The sequence below is a fragment of the Pieris rapae genome, chromosome 10 (genome assembly GCF_905147795.1).
Source record: "Pieris rapae chromosome 10, ilPieRapa1.1, whole genome shotgun sequence".
Classification (NCBI taxonomy): Eukaryota; Metazoa; Arthropoda; class Insecta; order Lepidoptera; family Pieridae; genus Pieris; species Pieris rapae.
The window spans coordinates 4,252,162-4,272,468 of NC_059518.1; the positions used below are offsets into that span (position 1 = coordinate 4,252,162).

Genomic DNA, 20,307 nt, shown 5'->3' on the forward strand with positions numbered 1-20,307 from the left:
CGTGTGTCATAGTTTATTAATTTGTTGTGTTACGTGTGTGGTGTTGGCGCATCCTCAGTCCAGGATACCTGACATTGAGTGCACTGTTTTAGGAACTTTTTACGTAATTCAAGTAAGTTTTTTTTTAATTTTCTATAGTTTATCGTTATCTTTTTTATTTATTTAAATTATTTAGACGCTCAATTAAAATTTCTCGTACTTGATAATATATTCTGAATATTAGGTAAAATCTAAAGGTATGCAAAATTGAAGTGCATATAAATTTTATTTTAATCTAAACATCTTCACGGTCGTTAATTAACTTACTTTTCCGTCCATTATTATTACACATTTAAAATTATGAATAAACATCTCGAAGTTATTATCTATATTGAAGTGGTATTGTTTAGTAAATTTGACAGAAATCCCAATTTTCAATTAAATCGAACAACTTTTTCGGACACGCCCAATCACTAATTAACAATGACAATTAGCCTCTTAATGACAGTATTTTGATTACGAAAGAGCCGCCATTAATCAACGCTAACACGACAGTGCCATCATAATTTTGTGGTCAAAAAAGGTTCAATTTTAAATGTATTTGCATAATTAGGTGAATTTTATTACTTTATTGAATTAGGGCTTATGTCAAACCCAAAATTGAAAACAGCAGGGTTCCTTCTGTTATGTTTATAGCTTGTATGGTAAGTTTTGTGTCGTATGACATCTATAAATGTTTAGACTGGACGAATACAATGGACGCGTTATAGTGATCTCGTTAATAGTATTCATATTCGTATTAAATCTGTTTATAACTTTAATGGATATGTTTTATGGCTGTGAGATTTTTCGACGTTTTGTTAATAAAAATTTTATTACAAGGGAAATAATGGTTTTATGCAGGTTGAAATATAAATGTTACTTTTTATGTTTTACACAAGCTACGCCGGTATCTGGAGATATGTTATAAATTTGATATCACTTATTGTATGACACAATTAATTTAAATGTGCAGGAAGAAAATATTAACTAATCCCACATTATGGATAGTTTCACTTCATATTTGATGAGAGATCGTGTATATTTCTGCGTATGTATGCGTACTACAAAGCCTAGAGCCTTTATTTGAACCGTATTGTATATTTCTGCATTAGTTTTATTGAAAAATTATTTAATCTACTAATGACTAATCTGACCCAGAAGAGTAGCGCTACTGAGTTATACACCATACCTACATATTAACGGCATTCTGAGTCATTTATACCTAATTGTTGATTAATTAAATTATAAATATTTATAGAATGCCGCAATTCAGTAGCATTATTTAGTTACTATTATATAATGCTGATTAGTTTACTAGGCTAGTATATGCCAGTTAAAGGTATATATATGGAGGCTAATTAAAACTGTCTTAATCATATGTATTGACTTCTTAGTTATTAGTAAGTCACGGAAGCGGTCAAAAATTACATAGTATAGGCATAATCCATCTCTTTCTACCCAATTACCATTTGATATCTCTATAGCAATTACAACGCTATCACCTATTTCAATGCATACGAAATTGAGTTCTCACATCACAATAGGTTCCCCGAGCCTAACTTTTTTACTAAAGGGTTGGACGGTCTCAATTCGATTAACATCACCAATTTCAATGGCCTCTTAATATGCTTCTGATTATTCGGATCACTTGTTTTGTTGAACACACGTATGAAGGCCGGAGATCTTTGTTAGCTGGTTCAGGGGATGACTTGCGGATGCCTCAGAAGCAACATTGATTGTATTAGCTTTAATTAGATCTTAATTAACATTCTGATTTCTCATTACACGCTACACGGCGCTACCAGCGGCGTTTAATAGGAAAGTCGGATGCGATGTTATCTCTAATTTTAATTGTAATCAAATTTTTTGTTTCATTACCGTGATGAAATTAGGCTAGATTTGTGTTAGATTAATGAACTAATGATTGGATTTGAATTATGTATTTCGTGTGCTCTGATTTTTTAAATTCATATTGGCACAATATACTGTATGTAATAAGTGATTTCAAAACTATGCCTAATTAAAATTAAATTCATAGATATATTAAAAATTCAGGAATCCAAAGACCATAGTATTTTGTATGTCTGTGTACTTACCTATTTTATTAGTATATATGAATTAGGTATGCCATTGAATTTCTCGTGACGCTTAAACATATTTATTTATTTATTAATCCTTTATTGCCTTATACAAAAACACACATAACAAAAAAAATAAAAAATAAAAAAATACTATATAATAATATATTTGCGAGACAAAACATTCTATTCTAGGCCTACGTTATAAATATCTTGCGGTCACTAAGTAGACGAGAGTTTGTCTACAGAATTAAAAGTGAAACTATTATTTTTTAAAGCTGTTTATATATTTGCAATACAAATCTTGGGGATTAGATTTTTTGTCCATTAGCCTTAGCGAGTGTTAATGGTGTTTGAGATTTGAGTCTTCTAGATAAGCTAAAAGTGGCTGACTCATCCGTGACGGATTCCTGTCTGCTACCTGATAAGGCCTATACACACATTTTTGACAATTCAACCCAAGATTAAATTTACTACGTAATATACGGACAGACATATTTCTGTATGTGCGTATGTTATTTTTTCATTGGCTATTGAGTCCAGACTAACCAGCTCGTGTGGATTATGAATCAAGAAACCACTAAAATGGTTTGAAAGACTAAAGTATAGCTCACTGACAATAGCCAATAGAAGTTTACAATTGTTTTCATAAATAAGTTTATTTATTTATTCTTCTTACGAATAACGCTAAAATATATGTATAAAATTAATAAATTATAAATTAACGTATATAATAATTACTTGGTTCCATAAATAGTACAAATTGTAAATTGTCAAAATCATTAACATATCGAATTCCATTTTCAAATTTTAAACGCCACGAGCCTGGTGACAAAACAGTAGATAATCTACTTGGAACTAATGGAAACGGTTATTATAATCTTCGTATAATCCATGAGGCGCCGTGTGGTCACAATAATTATATTAAATAGCAGACGCATGAGTAATCCGAACAAGTTTTTTGAATTTAGAAGGTAAAAAGAAATGTAAATACTTATGTACCATTATTTATGAAGGTCTAATGGTAATGGTATATAAATTAATTAGCCAATAGATTGATTTCCTGCCACAATTTCGCAGCTGTTAAGTAAAGTTGAAGTTGATTTTGATTGTATTTTTTTATTTTGTATTTGTCCATCAGTTGGGTTGTTGTAATGCGATGGTTTTCTCGAAATTGTGTTAAATTATGACCTTACCTATTTATTACATATTTAGTAATTTATTTTACTTCTTAAAACACAATTTTTTATTTCAATTATTTTTTTAATATATCATTTATAAAATGCACCAATTTAAATTTTTAGTTTTTGTTTTTATGTTGTCGGTTATTCCCATTCAGTTTAGTATATCAAGAAATATAATTAATATATTTCTGCACACAAATAGACCATTAAAAAGATATTTTTGATATATAAAAACTGACTCAGTGCATATAACGTTAACTCGGAGGAATTGTGTTCGATCCACACCGAAACAAAATAGACATAATATAAATTTAATAAAAATCACAATAAAACGCAGAAATTCGTTTATCGTATGAAATATTATTATATATGATATTACATGGATATATAAAACTTAAGTGCATGTACTTTTACTGACATACATTAAACTATTAATTTAAAACTAATTTACATACGCAAACTCAAATAATAAATTACAATTAATAAGAAAATAATGTATAAATGTTGCCATTAAAAACCTGTCGGAATGATCGTTAAGATATTAATTGAATAGCCATATAAGAAAATTATTTTGATATTCAAATGGATAATATATGCAAATAATTTATAATTTAATTATAGAGTAATAACTTTCTTTTACATATCTCTTATATGTCAATTTCTAAAACTATCACTTCCTGCAAATAAGAATTATATTATATTTTATAAATATTATTTTAATCGGATTAATGAAATTAGTGAACTTTCGCATTTTTCGATTTTGGAAATATTTATTAAAAGTATATTTAGGAAAACATGTGCCTAGTCGTTCTAATAATATTCAACTTTAATGACAGCGATCTGAAAGCTTACAAAATTATCTTTTTTTACTTAAATTAATTCTTAGAACGCAACCTTTTTTGATCGCGCACTACCGCAGGTCAGTAAGGATGTCAGGTCAATAAGTTTGCTCTTGGAGCAAATTTTATTCGTTATCCAATTACGCCAAAACAAAATCTATATTTTCTTTCCATGGGGTAATTGCATTAGCCTGCAAACATACACATTGTAAATTACGTTGAATATGTCAGAAAGTACCTACTGTAGAGAAAGAAAGGTCTCACTGTAAAAATGTCAAAATTTAACATTTTCTTTCGTAAATTTGTTACGAGTAAAGTATTGTCATGTAGCCTTGAAAATATGAATGGTTTTATTAAATCAATGCAAACCACATTTTTATAAGCAATTTAAATTACTATATTTTAGCAATTTGGCTAAGAGTACAGCATAATTTAACTAAAGTAATTGTAATCATACAACTCGTTTGAATACAGTAGGTATAGGTTTTTTCAATTATGTATTGCACAACGATAAAGCTTTTTGCCTAAATTAATTTTTTAAATGAAAGTTGGATTAATGCAGTAAGTGGACCGGCACGATCAAAAACAAAATTTAACTGAATTTGTAAGAAAATTTCAACATCACTGCGCATTCGTGTCTTAAGCATTAAAAACTTTTTTATTTTATTTCAAAATATTTTCTAATTAAATTTCCACTAACAAGGCTTTTAATTTTTCTCTGGGAGTGCTTAAAGACTTTGGATTATAAAAATTGCACCACGCACCTATTGCAGCAAAGGTTACAATTTTTTATTATGGAACATGGTATCGCAAGCAAAACATCAAGATTCACGCCACATCTAATGTCACTTAACCTTACTGATTGATATTAACATCTATCCTAATAGTGTAGATAATAATATTCCATATGACTTAGCTGTGTGTTCACTTAGTTGTTTCCTATATGGAACTCCGATTTCTGGCGAAAAGGTTATATATAATTTTTTTTTTAATTATCCTTCTTGTCCTGTTCTGTGCTTCACTAAAACCCGGTGCTGCACTTTGACGCAGCAAACTGATTCATTTTCGGCCGATTGAACCTGGTCTTAAATGAGTTCAGAAGTAAGAAAATATTTTACATGATGTAAAATATTTCTTTCATAAAAAAACATAGTATATTGTAGTTATAAGTCTCCAAACCTATAAATATATTCTAGCTAACTATTCAAGCGGAAAACTACTCTTCTTGATTACCCTCATTTAATTTAAACATTTCTTATCGTAATTAAACTGTTTTTATGTTGTACTTGAAACTAGTTTAAATTCTCATGGATACCATCGTTTAACTGAATATAAAATTAACCACAAATGTAAAAGTTATTTGGAAGATATATTATATGCTTCTGAATGAGCTGTTTTTGAATAAAACAACGATGAAATAATTTGTTATAATAAAATCATCAATACTATTTACATAGTTACTTAATCCTATTATAACAATTGTGCTTAATTTAAATAATTAATAATAGCAGATACATAATTTACTTACAGAGTTTTTATTGCGACAGTAAGTTTTACGAATCGTTGTCTTATAATGTGAGCTATTGGAGACATTACAATAGATTTCATAAGATATAATAATTAAAATAAACAGAAATGCGTCTCTCACTGCATGGAATTTAACAAACTTAGTTCTTGATAATACAGCTTATTTTTTTTAAGTTTCTTATTGTACGGGACCTTCCAGTTAGCTAGATACCCGTTGCAAACGTAAACTCATTGAGATATAAATTGTAAGTTTTAATGCATAATAAACTTACATAATTTTATTATTTAATGTATTTATCAATAACATACAAATAAAACTTACAGCAATGAAGCGTAGCTTTTTCATAATTAAGCTTTCACAGTCACGTAAAAGACAGATGTCATGGCAGGTGTCGTTCTGCATCATAGACCAGCCATTAGCGGTCTCTGACCAAGAATTCGAAGAAAAGATATTTCACGCTAATTGCATACTTTCTATTCTTTCCCATTTTCAGTTAAACATATTTTTCATTTATTTATAAGTGATTTATAATTGTCCTGAAAATATTGTTTTATTTATGGCATTATTATACAAAAAGGATAGCATGATATAATTATATAGATTTTTTACTGATTAAAACGCATTTAGTGGTCAGATTTAGTCGTTTTGGTCTCAATTATAGGTTGTAGTAGTAAATGTATACGAAAGCTGTTGGGTAATTGACTTCAAAGTTTTTCTTTAAATGCTTTGTTACTACTAACATTAAAAGTATCAAACTTTATTCTACACGAAGAATATTTTTTTGTTCACTTAACCGTAGAATTAGCATAAAAGTTTAATTAACTTAAAAATTAACTAATTACTTTTTGTGAAAATACCTAATTTACTTTTAAATTACATGAACTTATTTTAATTTTAATTAAGTCACTTATTTGTAATTGTCAGTTTTAATATTTGGAATCTACGAATGTTGTCTAGATATTAACGTATGAGAATTATAATTTTAAGCTTCGGTTAAGTATAAACATGTTGATTTCAGATTCATGAAGATGCTTAGAAAATTATTAAACTACAATTTCATCGCACAATTTATTTTAAACAAACATTGTAAAGTGTTAATAGAATGTTTATGTATGAATGTGCATGTTTTCAACTATTTATTTCACTGGAATATCATGTCGAAAAGACTGACTATATTTTCATTTCATAAACTAAGATTATCCGATAAAATTTTCGCGACATACTGTTTTACTTATTTAGAACACATTTAATTATACATGTAAGTATTGCGTCGCACACGCAGTACGCTTTTTATGTGTTATTTTTTTAATTATATACCCATAATGTTAAACTAACATAATTATTTACAAAACTATATTAAACCATTTTCCTTAGAATCAAACGATGGGTGTATCTGAACACGTATCGTCAGTTGATCTTCCATCCATGGACCCAGACCGGCCTGGCTCTAGCAGTGGGGCTGACGATGAAGACGTTCCTAGAAGGAAGCAACGTCGCTACAGAACGACCTTCACCAGCTACCAGTTGGATGAGTTAGAAAAAGCCTTTGGAAGAACACATTATCCCGATGTTTTTACTAGGTATTTATTTATTATTACAACATATAAACAAATATTATAAATTTCAAATACAAATGAAATAAATCTCTCGTCGTAAAAAAGTCGTATTCAGCGAAAGAAACGCCATAAAGTTATGTTTTTTATATATTGTTTTTGTTTCAGGGAAGAACTTGCTTTGAAAATTGGATTGACTGAAGCTAGAATACAAGTGAGTATTTTTATAAACCTAATATATAATCCTAAAATATAATATCCTATTATTTTAATTAAGACACTACATAAAGGTTTGCCAACGGGCTTACATATATTAACATGACATAAATTATAATAAACTATAAAATCGCATTAATCGCATTTAACTGGCACAGCTTGCTTTATACATACTTTTATAGATCAATAGTCAATAAAACTTTTACACTAAACCTACACCAATCGAATAACGATCAATTACAAAGGAACAAAAAGTATTCGTCAAATTTTAAATGTTCATATTTTTCTCACGTCCATACTTAATGATGGTGTCCCCATTAACCGTTGATTAAAGGGACATTCCCATTAACTGAGTGCACAACTTAACGACTTTACGATAAAAACATCGAATCACATCTATTACAATCGAATAGAGGGCATTAAAATAATTATAACGAAAGTAAAGCGGTTTTTCTCTACATAAATGGGATTATGATTACATGTTTCGTTTAAGTGCGCTTTGTTCGAAGAAAAATCGCGATTATTAACGTTGAGTCATTAGTATTTTTAAATATTGTTAGATTTGTTTTATGTAAATTTGTTCTTACAAATGTCATACAGAGCCTAAGCTACTCAGTGATAATAAATATAAATATAGACAAATGCTTAAATCACTAGAATTTCTAAAATTCTAAACACTAATGGATAAAGGTGAAATAAATAGTTTGTTTTTCAAATAATGTTTTGATACATAACTAAATCGGTGACAGTATAACCTATTTAGCTCTGGGCCTCAGATATCTGTTTTATGATCAATGGCCAATCTAATTTAAATAGGTGATCACTCTTCTGTTCTTGACACACGCCGTCAACTTTTTGTGTCTAAGGCAAGGCGGTTTCCTCACGATGTTTTTCCTTGCTTAAGAAAGTCCATTGGTGCTCAGCCGTGGATTGACGACCTACATAACTACTTAAATACAATACTATTCTAAAAATAAAACAAATAAAATCTACGAATCCTAACTCAATAGAAAATTACGATGGTCCGTAATATATAAAAATGTGAATAAAAAGGCACATGCAATTACAAAGTAGGAACTTACATTATTACTATTATATATGGATACACAATCTTCTTAAACTTTTACCCTTAAAAACTTAAAGCGATACCTAGAGAATAATTAGTCATTAATAAGCCATAAACGTTCCAATAATTATGGGCATAAATACCTCTTAATGACCTCAAACCATGGTCGTACTCTTACGAGTAACAGGAATGCCATCATACGTGCCATATTGGTTTATAACGTCTCAATAATACAGCGAAAATATTTTAACGGGTTTTAACCACGGTTTATTAACACATACGAGTAGATTTCCGTAATAGGATTGTCACGTAAGTTATTTGCGTAAAAACTATTCATCAATATAAAGGCTTATTATAATGATTGAAGCTGCAATCATATAAAAGAGGAATCTTTTGTGAACTCAATCTTCTGGAAACCCAACGAAATTTTTTAATTAATATTCAAAACATTTTATTTTAATTGACTTTGAAAGATTATAGATTTAAAAGTGAATTTAAGAATTCATTATTTTGTCTTCACTAAGACGTAAAAAAATCTAATAGTATTTATATATTATAATTTGGATCGTTCATTGTTCTCGATCCAAATGTCTAAGTAATTAAACTACTTGTTGCATTTTCACCACGAGCTTGTTGAGATGAAGATGAATATAAGTAAACAATCATTATTAATAATACCTCTTTCCTAAGGTATGGTTTCAAAACCGCCGAGCGAAATGGCGTAAACAAGAGAAGGTCGGGCCTCACGCTCACCCTTACAGCGGGTATCTAGGAAGTGGACAACCCCTCCCCCCGCCGACAAGTCTACCTCCACCCCCTCACCCTCTGTCTCAACTAGGCTTTAGCTTGAGAAAGCCATTTGATAATGCTTTAGTTTCATTCAGGTAATTACTTTTTTAATGATACGCTAAAGTAACAAAAGTTTGTAATTGTGTATGTAATTTTTAATTTTGGTGACAGGTACGCGAACACCCCACTATTTGGAGCTCAATACTTACCACCGCTATCACGGCCGCCGCTCTACCCGCTATACGCTTCATCGCCCGCTCATCTCCACTCGCTCCTAGCTAATTTGACCGTACCTGAAGCGCCACGCTTCTCGCCACATCAATACACGGATCACACCGAACCTCGATTGTCCTCTGAGATCAGGGTATCCTCTGAAAGGTCACGGTCACCAGCTCCTTCCATTTCCCCCCCTATTTCACCGGGAAGTGAGTCCATACAAGTGGACGACGCGATGTCCAGTATAACCGCCCTTAGATTAGCTGCAAGGGAACATGAAATTCGATTAGAGTTATTGCGGCAAAGGGCTGATTTGATGTGCTAATTTCATGTATAAAATAGTCTCAAAAACTATTAGCCTCAATTGACACCAGAACCCAATTATTATATAAAAAAAAACATGTTCTTTTGTATGATGTAAAGAAATTATCATACAATTGACGTCAACGTACAATTTCAGTTTTTAATTAATTTTCACCAAAACTAGGTAATTGGGCACATTGTATTCAGGTTAAAAAATGGTTTAAATTGTGGAAATATCACTGTTCCTTATTTGAATTCAAAAAAACATTTGAGGCTTCTAGCACGGTATTGACTAAGAAATATCTTTATGAATCTTAGTTCTGGGATTAAATTTCGATGTTGGATAATTGTATTGGAACACGACTGTTTGTAAATAAATAAGGATTTACGTAAGTTATTTGTATGATGTAGATTAAATATTCCGTCCATTATTAAGTGATTGTAACGGCTAAAGTATTATTAGAATAAATGTATTTTTGTGTAACATGCTATTTCATTTATAATCCTAGTCAATTAATAAGCAATTCTATAACTTGAGACTAACTCAACCTTTCAATATTTATATATATATATATAAAACAAAGTGGGTTTGTTGGAGCACTTATAATTTGAGAATGGCTTGACCGATTGTCAAGGATTTTATTTTTGTTTTTTTCTTAGTCCCGAATTGAAAAATATTTCAGTTCATCAACAGACACTCCCATAAAATTTAGCTTTCGACTAGAGTTCTTGCCGCTAAAGGCCAAATGAAAATAGGTAAATGGTATATAATCCAAATTACTAGCAATCGCTACATAGATTTGCTGGTATTTTAATTTAATTCCTGGTGAAATTTACGTGTTACGTGGAGATGTGTAGTACAACAAATCTTAAAATCAAATAAATTCTTGTCTACAATGATTGAATAATTGAACAACTCGCCTGGTTATTACCCAACCATCTTGAATTATATAAAATATTTGTGAATCTTCATAAGGTAATTACCCAGACAAGGCCGGGTGAAGGGACTAGTACGTGTCTAATTATGTGGCCTCACCCGAATTTGTGGTCGGCAATCGCAGCTTCTAGGTTCTATGTTAATTATGGTAAATGATATACAGCCTTAAAAGTAATAAAAGGCTTTCCAGCAGACGGTTGAATATAGAATTTCGGAAGGTTTTGTCAGCATGCTTACTATGTATGTTCAATAGCGAATTTTAATTGAGCATTAACCAATGTTTTTCGCACAGTTCGGACAAATAAGATTTCGTCGACATAATTTGGAGTCGGTACTTTGTGAAGACTAAGACTTAAAATCTAGAGTAGCCCTGCAGTTCGGTACTAGCAGATGTCTAAAACGTTTTTTTATATAATACATAAAAATAGTAACATATAACATATATCCTTTGTATATGTCACCTCAGTATATATTCCTACCTTCTACTATATGGGAATTCTCATTTACTTCAGCTAATCGACTCGTTAATATTTTTATACCCTAAAGGTGAATGATTTTTTAACTTTTATTTAATAAACATCAAAACTTTTATTATTATTTATTTGACAAACAATTACACGCGTCTTTTGTGATGATAATGGTAATCATAACATTTTATGCTTTTCGATCGACGTCAAACTAGTGATGCCATCATATTATCAGCTAATATCGATATTTTACGACCAAATATTTAATAAAGTAGACTCATGCACCTCATAAAATTACTATAGAATTTTAAGCTTTCGATAAATTGTTATAAGATTTCATCGGCTCATTTGCTTTGATTAACTAGGTATGGATTTATGAATATTAAACATTGATTTGATTGTGTTTACAGTTATAATTTAAAGGTCAATATTAATGTGTGGGTCATAGAAATGTATACTTTTTATAGAAGCAAATGGGCAGGAGGCTCATATAACCACAGAGATACCGCCGCCCATGCCTATACATTCAATGCTAGAAAGCTCGCAAGTGCGGTGTCGGCTTTGTAAAAAAAATCGAATTGATATGTTTGTATGTACTGTAAACTCTTAGCCAAAAGTTTTTCTTGTACTGTCTATTTTATACAAGCAGCGTTGACCTAGTGGCTTGAGCGTGCGACTCTCAAACCTGAGGTCGTAGGTTCGATGCCCGGCACCAATAGACTTTCTTTCTATGTGCGTATTAACGAACGGTGAAGGAAAACATCGTGAGGAAACCGACATGTCTTAGACCCAAAAAGTTGACGACGTGTGTCAAGCACTGGAGGCTGATCACCTTCATGCCTATTAGATTTAATGATCATGTAACAGATTCAGAAATCTGAGGCCAAGACCTAAAGAGGTTGTAGCACTACTGCTTTTTTCTTCTATTTTATACAGTACGTACTGTAATTCAACGAAATTATTTATGTGTGGATAATTTTGTGGCTACATAGGATCTAAACAATTATGCGGGAATAGAACCGACAAGTTAAACCACCTTTCTGTATGTTCAATTTAAATTTTCAGTTAAAAACAAAATGTAATAAATAAATATACATTTATTTTTGACAAATGAATGATAATTTTCTATCGATAAACATCCCTTTATTTCGATAAGATAACATCACTAGGCTCGTTTAATTTTTTAGTGCACAACTCGGACAGCCACTCGCATATTCTAACTTTTATTAACTGATATTTAGGTATGAAACTTTATTACATATCATAAATTAAGTTAAGGGATAAAGACGTTTTGTTAGCGAGAAACGACGCCGAGGTATTTTCATTAAAATTATATTAAAGCTTTGTTAATATAGCGATTTAATAGACTGCACGGAATCAATTTGTTCGGTTATTTTATTGTTCGCATTGGCAGTGAATTATTTAGCTTAAGAAAATTATTTATAGACTTTTGCTATACAGTTATTTGCAACTTGAGAACCTCTAAGTGTGATATTCAAGTGTATTTATGTATTATTTCTGACAAAACGGTTTCAGGGTTTTATTGTCTCGGGTAAACTGACTTTCAATGATGATATTATGCAAGTAGCAAAGATATGTAAAATTTGGTTTGGTAGGTGAAAATAATAGCAATACATCTTTTACATTACTTAGTCGTTAAATCGTTAAATCAACTGGTTAGCCTCTTTACTAAACAGCGCTGTTTAATTAGCGGCCTGAATTACATTCAGCCATTTAATTAACTGGCTGCCTAATGCTTAGGCCATTCGTACGAACATGTGACAGAAATAAAAACGCTCAGATATCTGACTTATAAAATCCTTTACTTAATATATTTAAAATGTAACTTATTAGAGTTATTAGTGTAGTAACACTCTTCCTTTTCTTATTGAACTTCGGAAAACATCATCCAATTGGTTCTTTGTCGACTTTTTTTGTCGCTTTATCGACGTTTTTTTCGCAGCTCACTTAATAAGTAATCTGACTTCTTTTCAATATAAAAATTTGTGGTTAATTGTATTTAATTGTTTATACAGAAATATAAAATTAATAAATCGCGACTTTTAGAGTCCCCCCATCCTCCGCGTCGTTGTTATGAAATTATATCTGGTCCCATGAATTTCAAATTAGCGAGAATTGAGTGTATATACACAGTTATTAAAATTTACATTAGTGTGTATTTTCTAATTAGTGTGAGTGAATATCTGCTTTTAAATCGCATATTATTTATATCTCCTCGTACGGTGCGAGGCTAGCCAATCTGCATGTTTGAGATATGGCTTCCTCAAGATGTTTTCTCGTACAAGTGTTTCGAACAAAAATTCCAGCTTCACTACTTTTCAGTGCTCCAAAATAAAGCCTATAAAAATTAGCCAATTAAGCTAAAAACTATTAACTTCTAATAGCAATTAATGAAAATTATTTATGACAACATTATAAAATGTTTATAACTTTGATTAGTGATTGCCGATAATTATATTAATACATAAAAATCGATGAAAAACGAACTGTCAGGGGTGTGCCGAATAAATTTTACTATACATAATATATTAAGAGGGTGTGTCTGTCTGAAATATAGTATATCATTTGACGATACTAATGAACACTCTACATATGGAAACTAAGCAGTCATGCAGCTTCGATTTTAAATGGGACTGTCGAAAACGATTTGAAATATGGGCGTAATGGCTAAATCTTTGCTGTTCTAACACCGGGGACAAACGGGCAGGATGGACCAGATTTTAAATGACATATTTGCCAGTGTGCGAGTGCGTTACCAGCCTGTTAAAAATTGATGGGCTCATTTCTTGGACCTGAATTACATTACAGGCACTTAACTGAACAACATTAGAAACTACTGCGTAAACTGTAAAATTATTTTACTCTTGGATTGTCAAGCTGAGCCTACTATCGCATTAGTATATTGAGCCTTTAATCAAATGAATTTAGAATTTTATTTATGGTAATGCATTAAAAATATGGAATTAACTACATTGTTAGTGCTTAGAAACTTTAATTTCGACATAGAATGGTCCGAAACATCCTCTTATAACGAATATATCATTATATGTAATATATAATACGATATTGGTTACGTAATAACAAAACAGTGTTATGAAATGCGCATGGGCAAAGTCTACTACAGTAAAGTATAGTATGGATTTATAGTTTTATAAAGAGTAGCGTAAGGCAATAAGACTTTAGGTATATCTCGAGCAACAAGGTGTTTGATATTGAAGTTTGGCACAAATTTTTGTGTGTTAAAGGACGGTATCAGTAGTACGTAAGAGGTGGACACAATTTCCTTTCATTTGGTCCGTTATGCGTAATGTCCTGGCCCAGCCAATCTCCTTACAGAAGCTTAGAAGTTTCCTAAGCACTTCCAAAGCCTTCATAGAGGGCGGTTTGCCTCACTGCTCCGAGGATTCTGTTCATTGGATAGCCAAAGTTTCAAGACTACGTGGGTGGCTGATGACTGTCTGTCGCGCCTAGGACAATGAGATGTTTATTAAGGAGGCAAGTAATTGATCATTATTTTGAGTTAAGTATTGAAGTTTTAAGAAAAAAAGGTTTATAGCGCTATAATCTTTTTAGATTTCTGTATCTGTTTCATGATCATATTTTGTTAATCTAATAGCTGACATTCGACTTGTTCGGTCTAAGGTTGCCGGTTTCCTCGCGATGTGTTTCTTCACCGTCCGAGCGAATGGTTAATGCGCACATAGATAGTCCATTGGTGCACAGCCGGGGATCGAACCTACAACTTAAGGGATGAGAGTCGCACGCTGAAACCACTAGGCCACCAAAGGTATCAATAAAACAATATTCCCAGTTCCATAAACAAAGCCGGGGTCTAAACAAGTTAAATCTACTAATTTTCGGATCATAAACGCCTCGTTAAGTCTAATGACGACATATGGCCATGAGAAATGGTAACGATTATGATTTTAGAATTTCCTGTTTATTTTTAATTAATTATTGGAATTCTTTACCATTCACAAACTAAGGTTCTATTTAAATAAAACATTTGTATGTGTTTGTGTGTTCATCGTTTTTATACTATTTTTATCTGTCTTTTTTGATATAAATGTATGTGGCTTTCTATTTATAACAGTATGTCAACATCGACCAATGTAAAGCATATTAAGACTAGCAATTGTGGTGATGACGGATCCCGTTTCTCTTGACTGCACTCGATCTTCATCAGCAGATATTAGGTTAAATGTTCGCAGAACAAAATTTTTTTTTTATAGAATTCGATTTGATTTTTCAATATAGCTTTAGTGTGAAGGAAGTTTTTAAATAAATACGTTAAAATATTCTAAAGATGATAAGATGGTTTAAGATAACAAGTGGACCGTCAATAACATGTGAAAATAAGTGACCGAAGGTCTTGTCTTGGTCTATATATATATATATACTAGCGGATCCGACAGACGTTGTCCTGTCTACACGTCTTTAATTTCAAAATTTCAATTTTTAATAAGCCATTTTGATGAAAATTATTATTCAAATGTTATGACAATATCTAACGATCCAGCACATGGTCACACACGATATAACACAATGATAACAAAACTTTTTTTAAATTTCGGGACAGACTAAAATTAAAATTCGAATATTATTTAAAATTTGACACTGCGATGGTAGCGCCGTCTGTCGGATCCAATGTAAAACATTCCAAAATCAACAACAACTAATAAATTGAAAATTAATTAAAAAAACATTGTCCAGCGGACAAAATCGTGAATCTAAACCATTCCCAGATCCCCTTGAACACACACAAAAAATTTCGTCTAAATCGGTCCAGTCGTTTAGGAGGAGTTCAGTCACATACACACGCACACAAGAAATATATATATTAAGATGTATATTATATAGGTCTTGTTACCTTATAAAATTTAAAAAAAGTATGTGTACGCGTTAGAAGTTGTTCTTCTTTGGCGCAACAAGAAAAAATCTTTTTGAAAATTTTATCTCTCGTATTATTTTACATTTGTAGAAAAAACGAAACCAACATGAAAAAAAAATACTGTAGATAACTTCAATCTCGGTTTTTTGTTACGGTGTGTGCGCTCATCGTAAAAATTTACTCTTATAATTTTTCCATAAGTATAACTTCAAAAAATCGCTTTTGGTGCGAATTTTCGTGATAGAACTCGGAACAAGTTTACCCAAAAACACTGCTTAAAAATTTGATTAACAGTATCAGTAATCTATAAACAACTTTACAATCGAAACGAATAAACCTAATAACAATAAAGTATTCAATAATTGAACACATCTATAATGAATCGGGACGGAACGTTTTACAATCCACGAATCCTCAGGCCAAATTTAAACTAATTTATGTTGATTGAATTTATAATAGAAACTATCAACACGCCGTCCTAAGACACTCATAAAATATCGTCCAATCGAACATCATTAATCGAGAAACACGATCAAAACTACTAATAATGTTTTAATTCGGAACACTCTTCGAAACTCAATAAAAGGTTTTATGAAAACTTCGAGCAAATAATGCGTACTGATAAGCTAACCGCAAATGTTGATGGAAAAGACTTATAACATTCAATTTGATATAAACTAATTCATTCTCTATATCCTAAAAAATAAAGATGGAATTTCTATAAACATGTTTCTATATCCAAATTTTTTATAAAAGCAATCGCTCGGTAAAGCTTTCCATTAGCGGGCACGCGCTGGAATCGACAAACAAATGACATTTAAAAGAAACGAGATTTGAAATTTGAAATTGGAACGTCTTGGCAGACAATATAAATGGCGTCTAGACTTTCAGTCGATAACGAATATTTGATTTGCGGTGAAATATATTATTTTTCGTCACGAATGTGATGGATGAAGTTTAAAAATGGAATGAGTTCTCACGTGGGGCTAAATTTATTGTTCACGTTATTTGTCAACCATTTATAAAACGAAAAAATATTGTTTTTTTTTACGATATATTTTTATTAGTTTATAGCAACATCATACAATTCAATAATAATATCAAGCAATTATTATTTATCTTAAAAGTATAAATTGGTAAAATAAACAGTGTTTTGCACTGATACAAATTACCGCAAGTACCACAGACAATCAAGAGCTAAACAAAGCAAACATCATTGATCATGGTCTATGGTGATTGGTGAAGTTGATTGTGGTTGCGCGGAAGTCGCGTGCGCCTCTAACCGATCGCATAATCATAATCGTAACGAGGTGATTCAACGTTCAGCTAAGAAGTTTGGAGAGTAACAAATATTTAAAATAACAGGTAATCTTTTGAATAAATAATTTAATTTAATTTTTATGTTACAAAACATTGTTTTTGTACTTGGTATATTGTTATTGCTAAATTTTATTTTGTTTATGACTCAATTTCTACTATTCATTAGAAAACAAAGTTGAAATTTAGAAGCTATCTTTCTTACATATTAGGTACATACATTATTATAATTTAGAGGTATAGAAAAAGACATTTTTATCGCATTGCACTGGACCAAGCAACCTTCGCTCACCTGTATCACAGTCACGGATGTTGACGGGTCGAATCGAGCCTTCAATATTCGGATCCAACGTGAAATCGGTGCAGCTCTATGGGAGTGAAACTTGGAATATCACTAAACACATCTCACTCCGACTTACGTATTCTGGGCATCAACTGCCCGATGTAGTGGTTGGCCACAATGAGTCAAGAAAGTTATTATTATGCATAGATTATAAATGATTCCAAGATTTTATCAAGTGTATTATATATGCTTAGTACTAATAATCCTTTCATTAATAATCTGTAGCTATCACATGACTTAATATAATTCAGCTGTTTAATATATGATTGCGATTGTACAAAACATAAGCTATAACGGGAATGCTTGCCTTCAATTAACTTACATTAATTACATTAATTAATTAAATTACAGAAGAACTATCAAACTTTTTTTTAGCTTTACGCAGAAATGCCACAGATTAAAAAGTCGCTTACTTTTGAATCTGTGAATGTCAGTATTATTTTTAAATTTCGTAGCTCCATCCAAAACCAATGAGACTGTTAAGAAACCGCAATCGGATATTCTATTTGTCTATTCTTCCAAGACAATTACCTTCCGATTTACTAAATTATTAGAGCACTTTTCACGTCCAGCGTGATCTCAATTTAAATAATTGTTTGAAGTATTCCTTTGGATACGAAAATTGGATGACGAAATGTTTTGTAAACACGTAACCCACCACTGACTTCTGATTTCTCATCTGTATTAATTATTTATTACCATCGTCTAGTGTTTCGCTGTGAATACTTTACTCCATTTTTTACTCCACTCAAATGTAAAAACATTAAAACAATTTTATTATAATAAAAAAAAGTCTTTCCTTTAATTAAGTGTGACTGTATACTCTATTTTATATAGCATTTTTATTAGTCTTAAGTTAGGAAAGATTTTGAATTGTTTTTGTGCAGAGACAATATGAATAAAAATGTATGAGTGTTTCTAATTATTTGTAAAATCAAAGGCTTACAAAAGTTTCACTATATAACAATGTTGTTAAGAAAAAAATAGGTACCTACATGTGAAACGAATGGGAAAATGGGACAACATACAGGAAAGAGATTGATTCGTTGGTTTGGAACGAGCGGTTAACAAGTAGGACGATGAAGTCGGTTTGGGTAGGCCTTGTCGTAGATACCTGAACGTACTAGAGAAAAGACAAGTTAAAAGTACCCATAACCTACGAGTCAATGTTATGAAAGTGGATGACGCGAGAGACATATGTAACGACTAAGGACGGTAGTAAGTGGAGATCCGTAGTCTTGCCTATCAAGAAAAAGGCTTGATATATATACAAAATATTCTATTTCCCGCAATTATAATGAAAACCAATGAGCCCTATGAAGGTGGGACCGGCTTTATAGGTATGCATTAAACGTGGAGGTGGGGTTCAAATTACAACTCGATATTTAAGACATATATTACCTTTACCAGGGTTATTTTAGAGGTTTTAAAGGATCAACGAGGTAGATTTCTATTATATAATTATTTTCATAATTATGCATAAGTTGACCCGGATTGTCGAAAATGTTTGTGGTTTAAAAGATGATGGTTATTTGCGATTACTGTGCGGTTTTTGGTCCCAACTAGCTAATAACTGTATTTTCCTGACCTCGCTTTGTTTCGTTGCAGTTTTATTTAATGCTTACCACTATTTCCATTAAGATCTGTTTAAATTTAGGAGTTATTACATGACTAAACTTATGGTTTAGGCTTTAAAAAAATATAAAATCAAATACGGTAAAGGTTACGACTTCTAGTAAAAGAAACCTAAAAGAAATGTTGTATCGTTGCGTCTGTTTGTATCACTACATAGCAGTGGCGAAGAGTCCCTACAAGCCGATTCCCACCGGGTTACCTTTCAAAAATCAGTTCCATATTCATACAAAAGTATTTACATTCTATTTCATTAACAAAGTATTATTAATTAAATGCCTGCGCGATTTACAATAGCAATAGTAATTCTTAGCAATACCCTAAGTATCACATTTCATTTTATAGTCGTAAATTAATCAGCGCGTCAATTTTTCGTACCTAAATTACATTAAAGGTAACTCGACGAATTACAGCTTATCTCGGCCAACATTTTACTATGAGGCGAAAAGAGACAGAGCGTGTCAAACCATCTCTTTCTAATGCTCGCTAACTGTACGTAAAATTTAAAGAAAGATAAGGCTGATCGCGACCGGCTTGCAGTTCTCTCCTCTCCTCTATTAGAAAGAGACAAAGAAATTATTGTTATTGAACCACGGCACGGGAGAAAGAAAACACGACAAAATTAAAAAGAATTAGCGTTATAATGAAATCCTTCGCAAGTCATATTCTTTTTATTTTGGCATATTTTCGCGTTCTATTTCGTTTGGTTGAAAATAGATTATTTTTAGTATGTGACATGTGTTCCTATACCACTGGTGCGTGATAATTTCGTTTGTTATATTTTAATATTTGTGTTATTTAAACTGTGACTGATTCTGTAAGGTAATTTAATCGCAGATTTGGTTAAATACTGTGGATTTTGTTTGTTATTATGGCTTTAATTCATATAGAGTGCTGTTCAACAGA

General features: G+C 31.3%; 1 protein-coding gene across 1 annotated transcript; it reads left to right on the plus strand.

Annotated features, from left to right (window-relative positions):
• Positions 1 to 10,252, plus strand: LOC110994222 (homeobox protein aristaless-like). The gene is made up of 5 exons (XM_022260758.2): positions 1 to 112; positions 7,025 to 7,230; positions 7,372 to 7,417; positions 9,176 to 9,369; positions 9,446 to 10,252. Exons 2-5 carry the CDS (start codon positions 7,034 to 7,036, stop codon positions 9,813 to 9,815), a joined length of 807 nt encoding a protein of 268 aa, XP_022116450.2. The 5' UTR covers positions 1 to 112; positions 7,025 to 7,033; the 3' UTR covers positions 9,816 to 10,252.
• Positions 10,253 to 20,307: the final 10,055 nt, after the last annotated feature.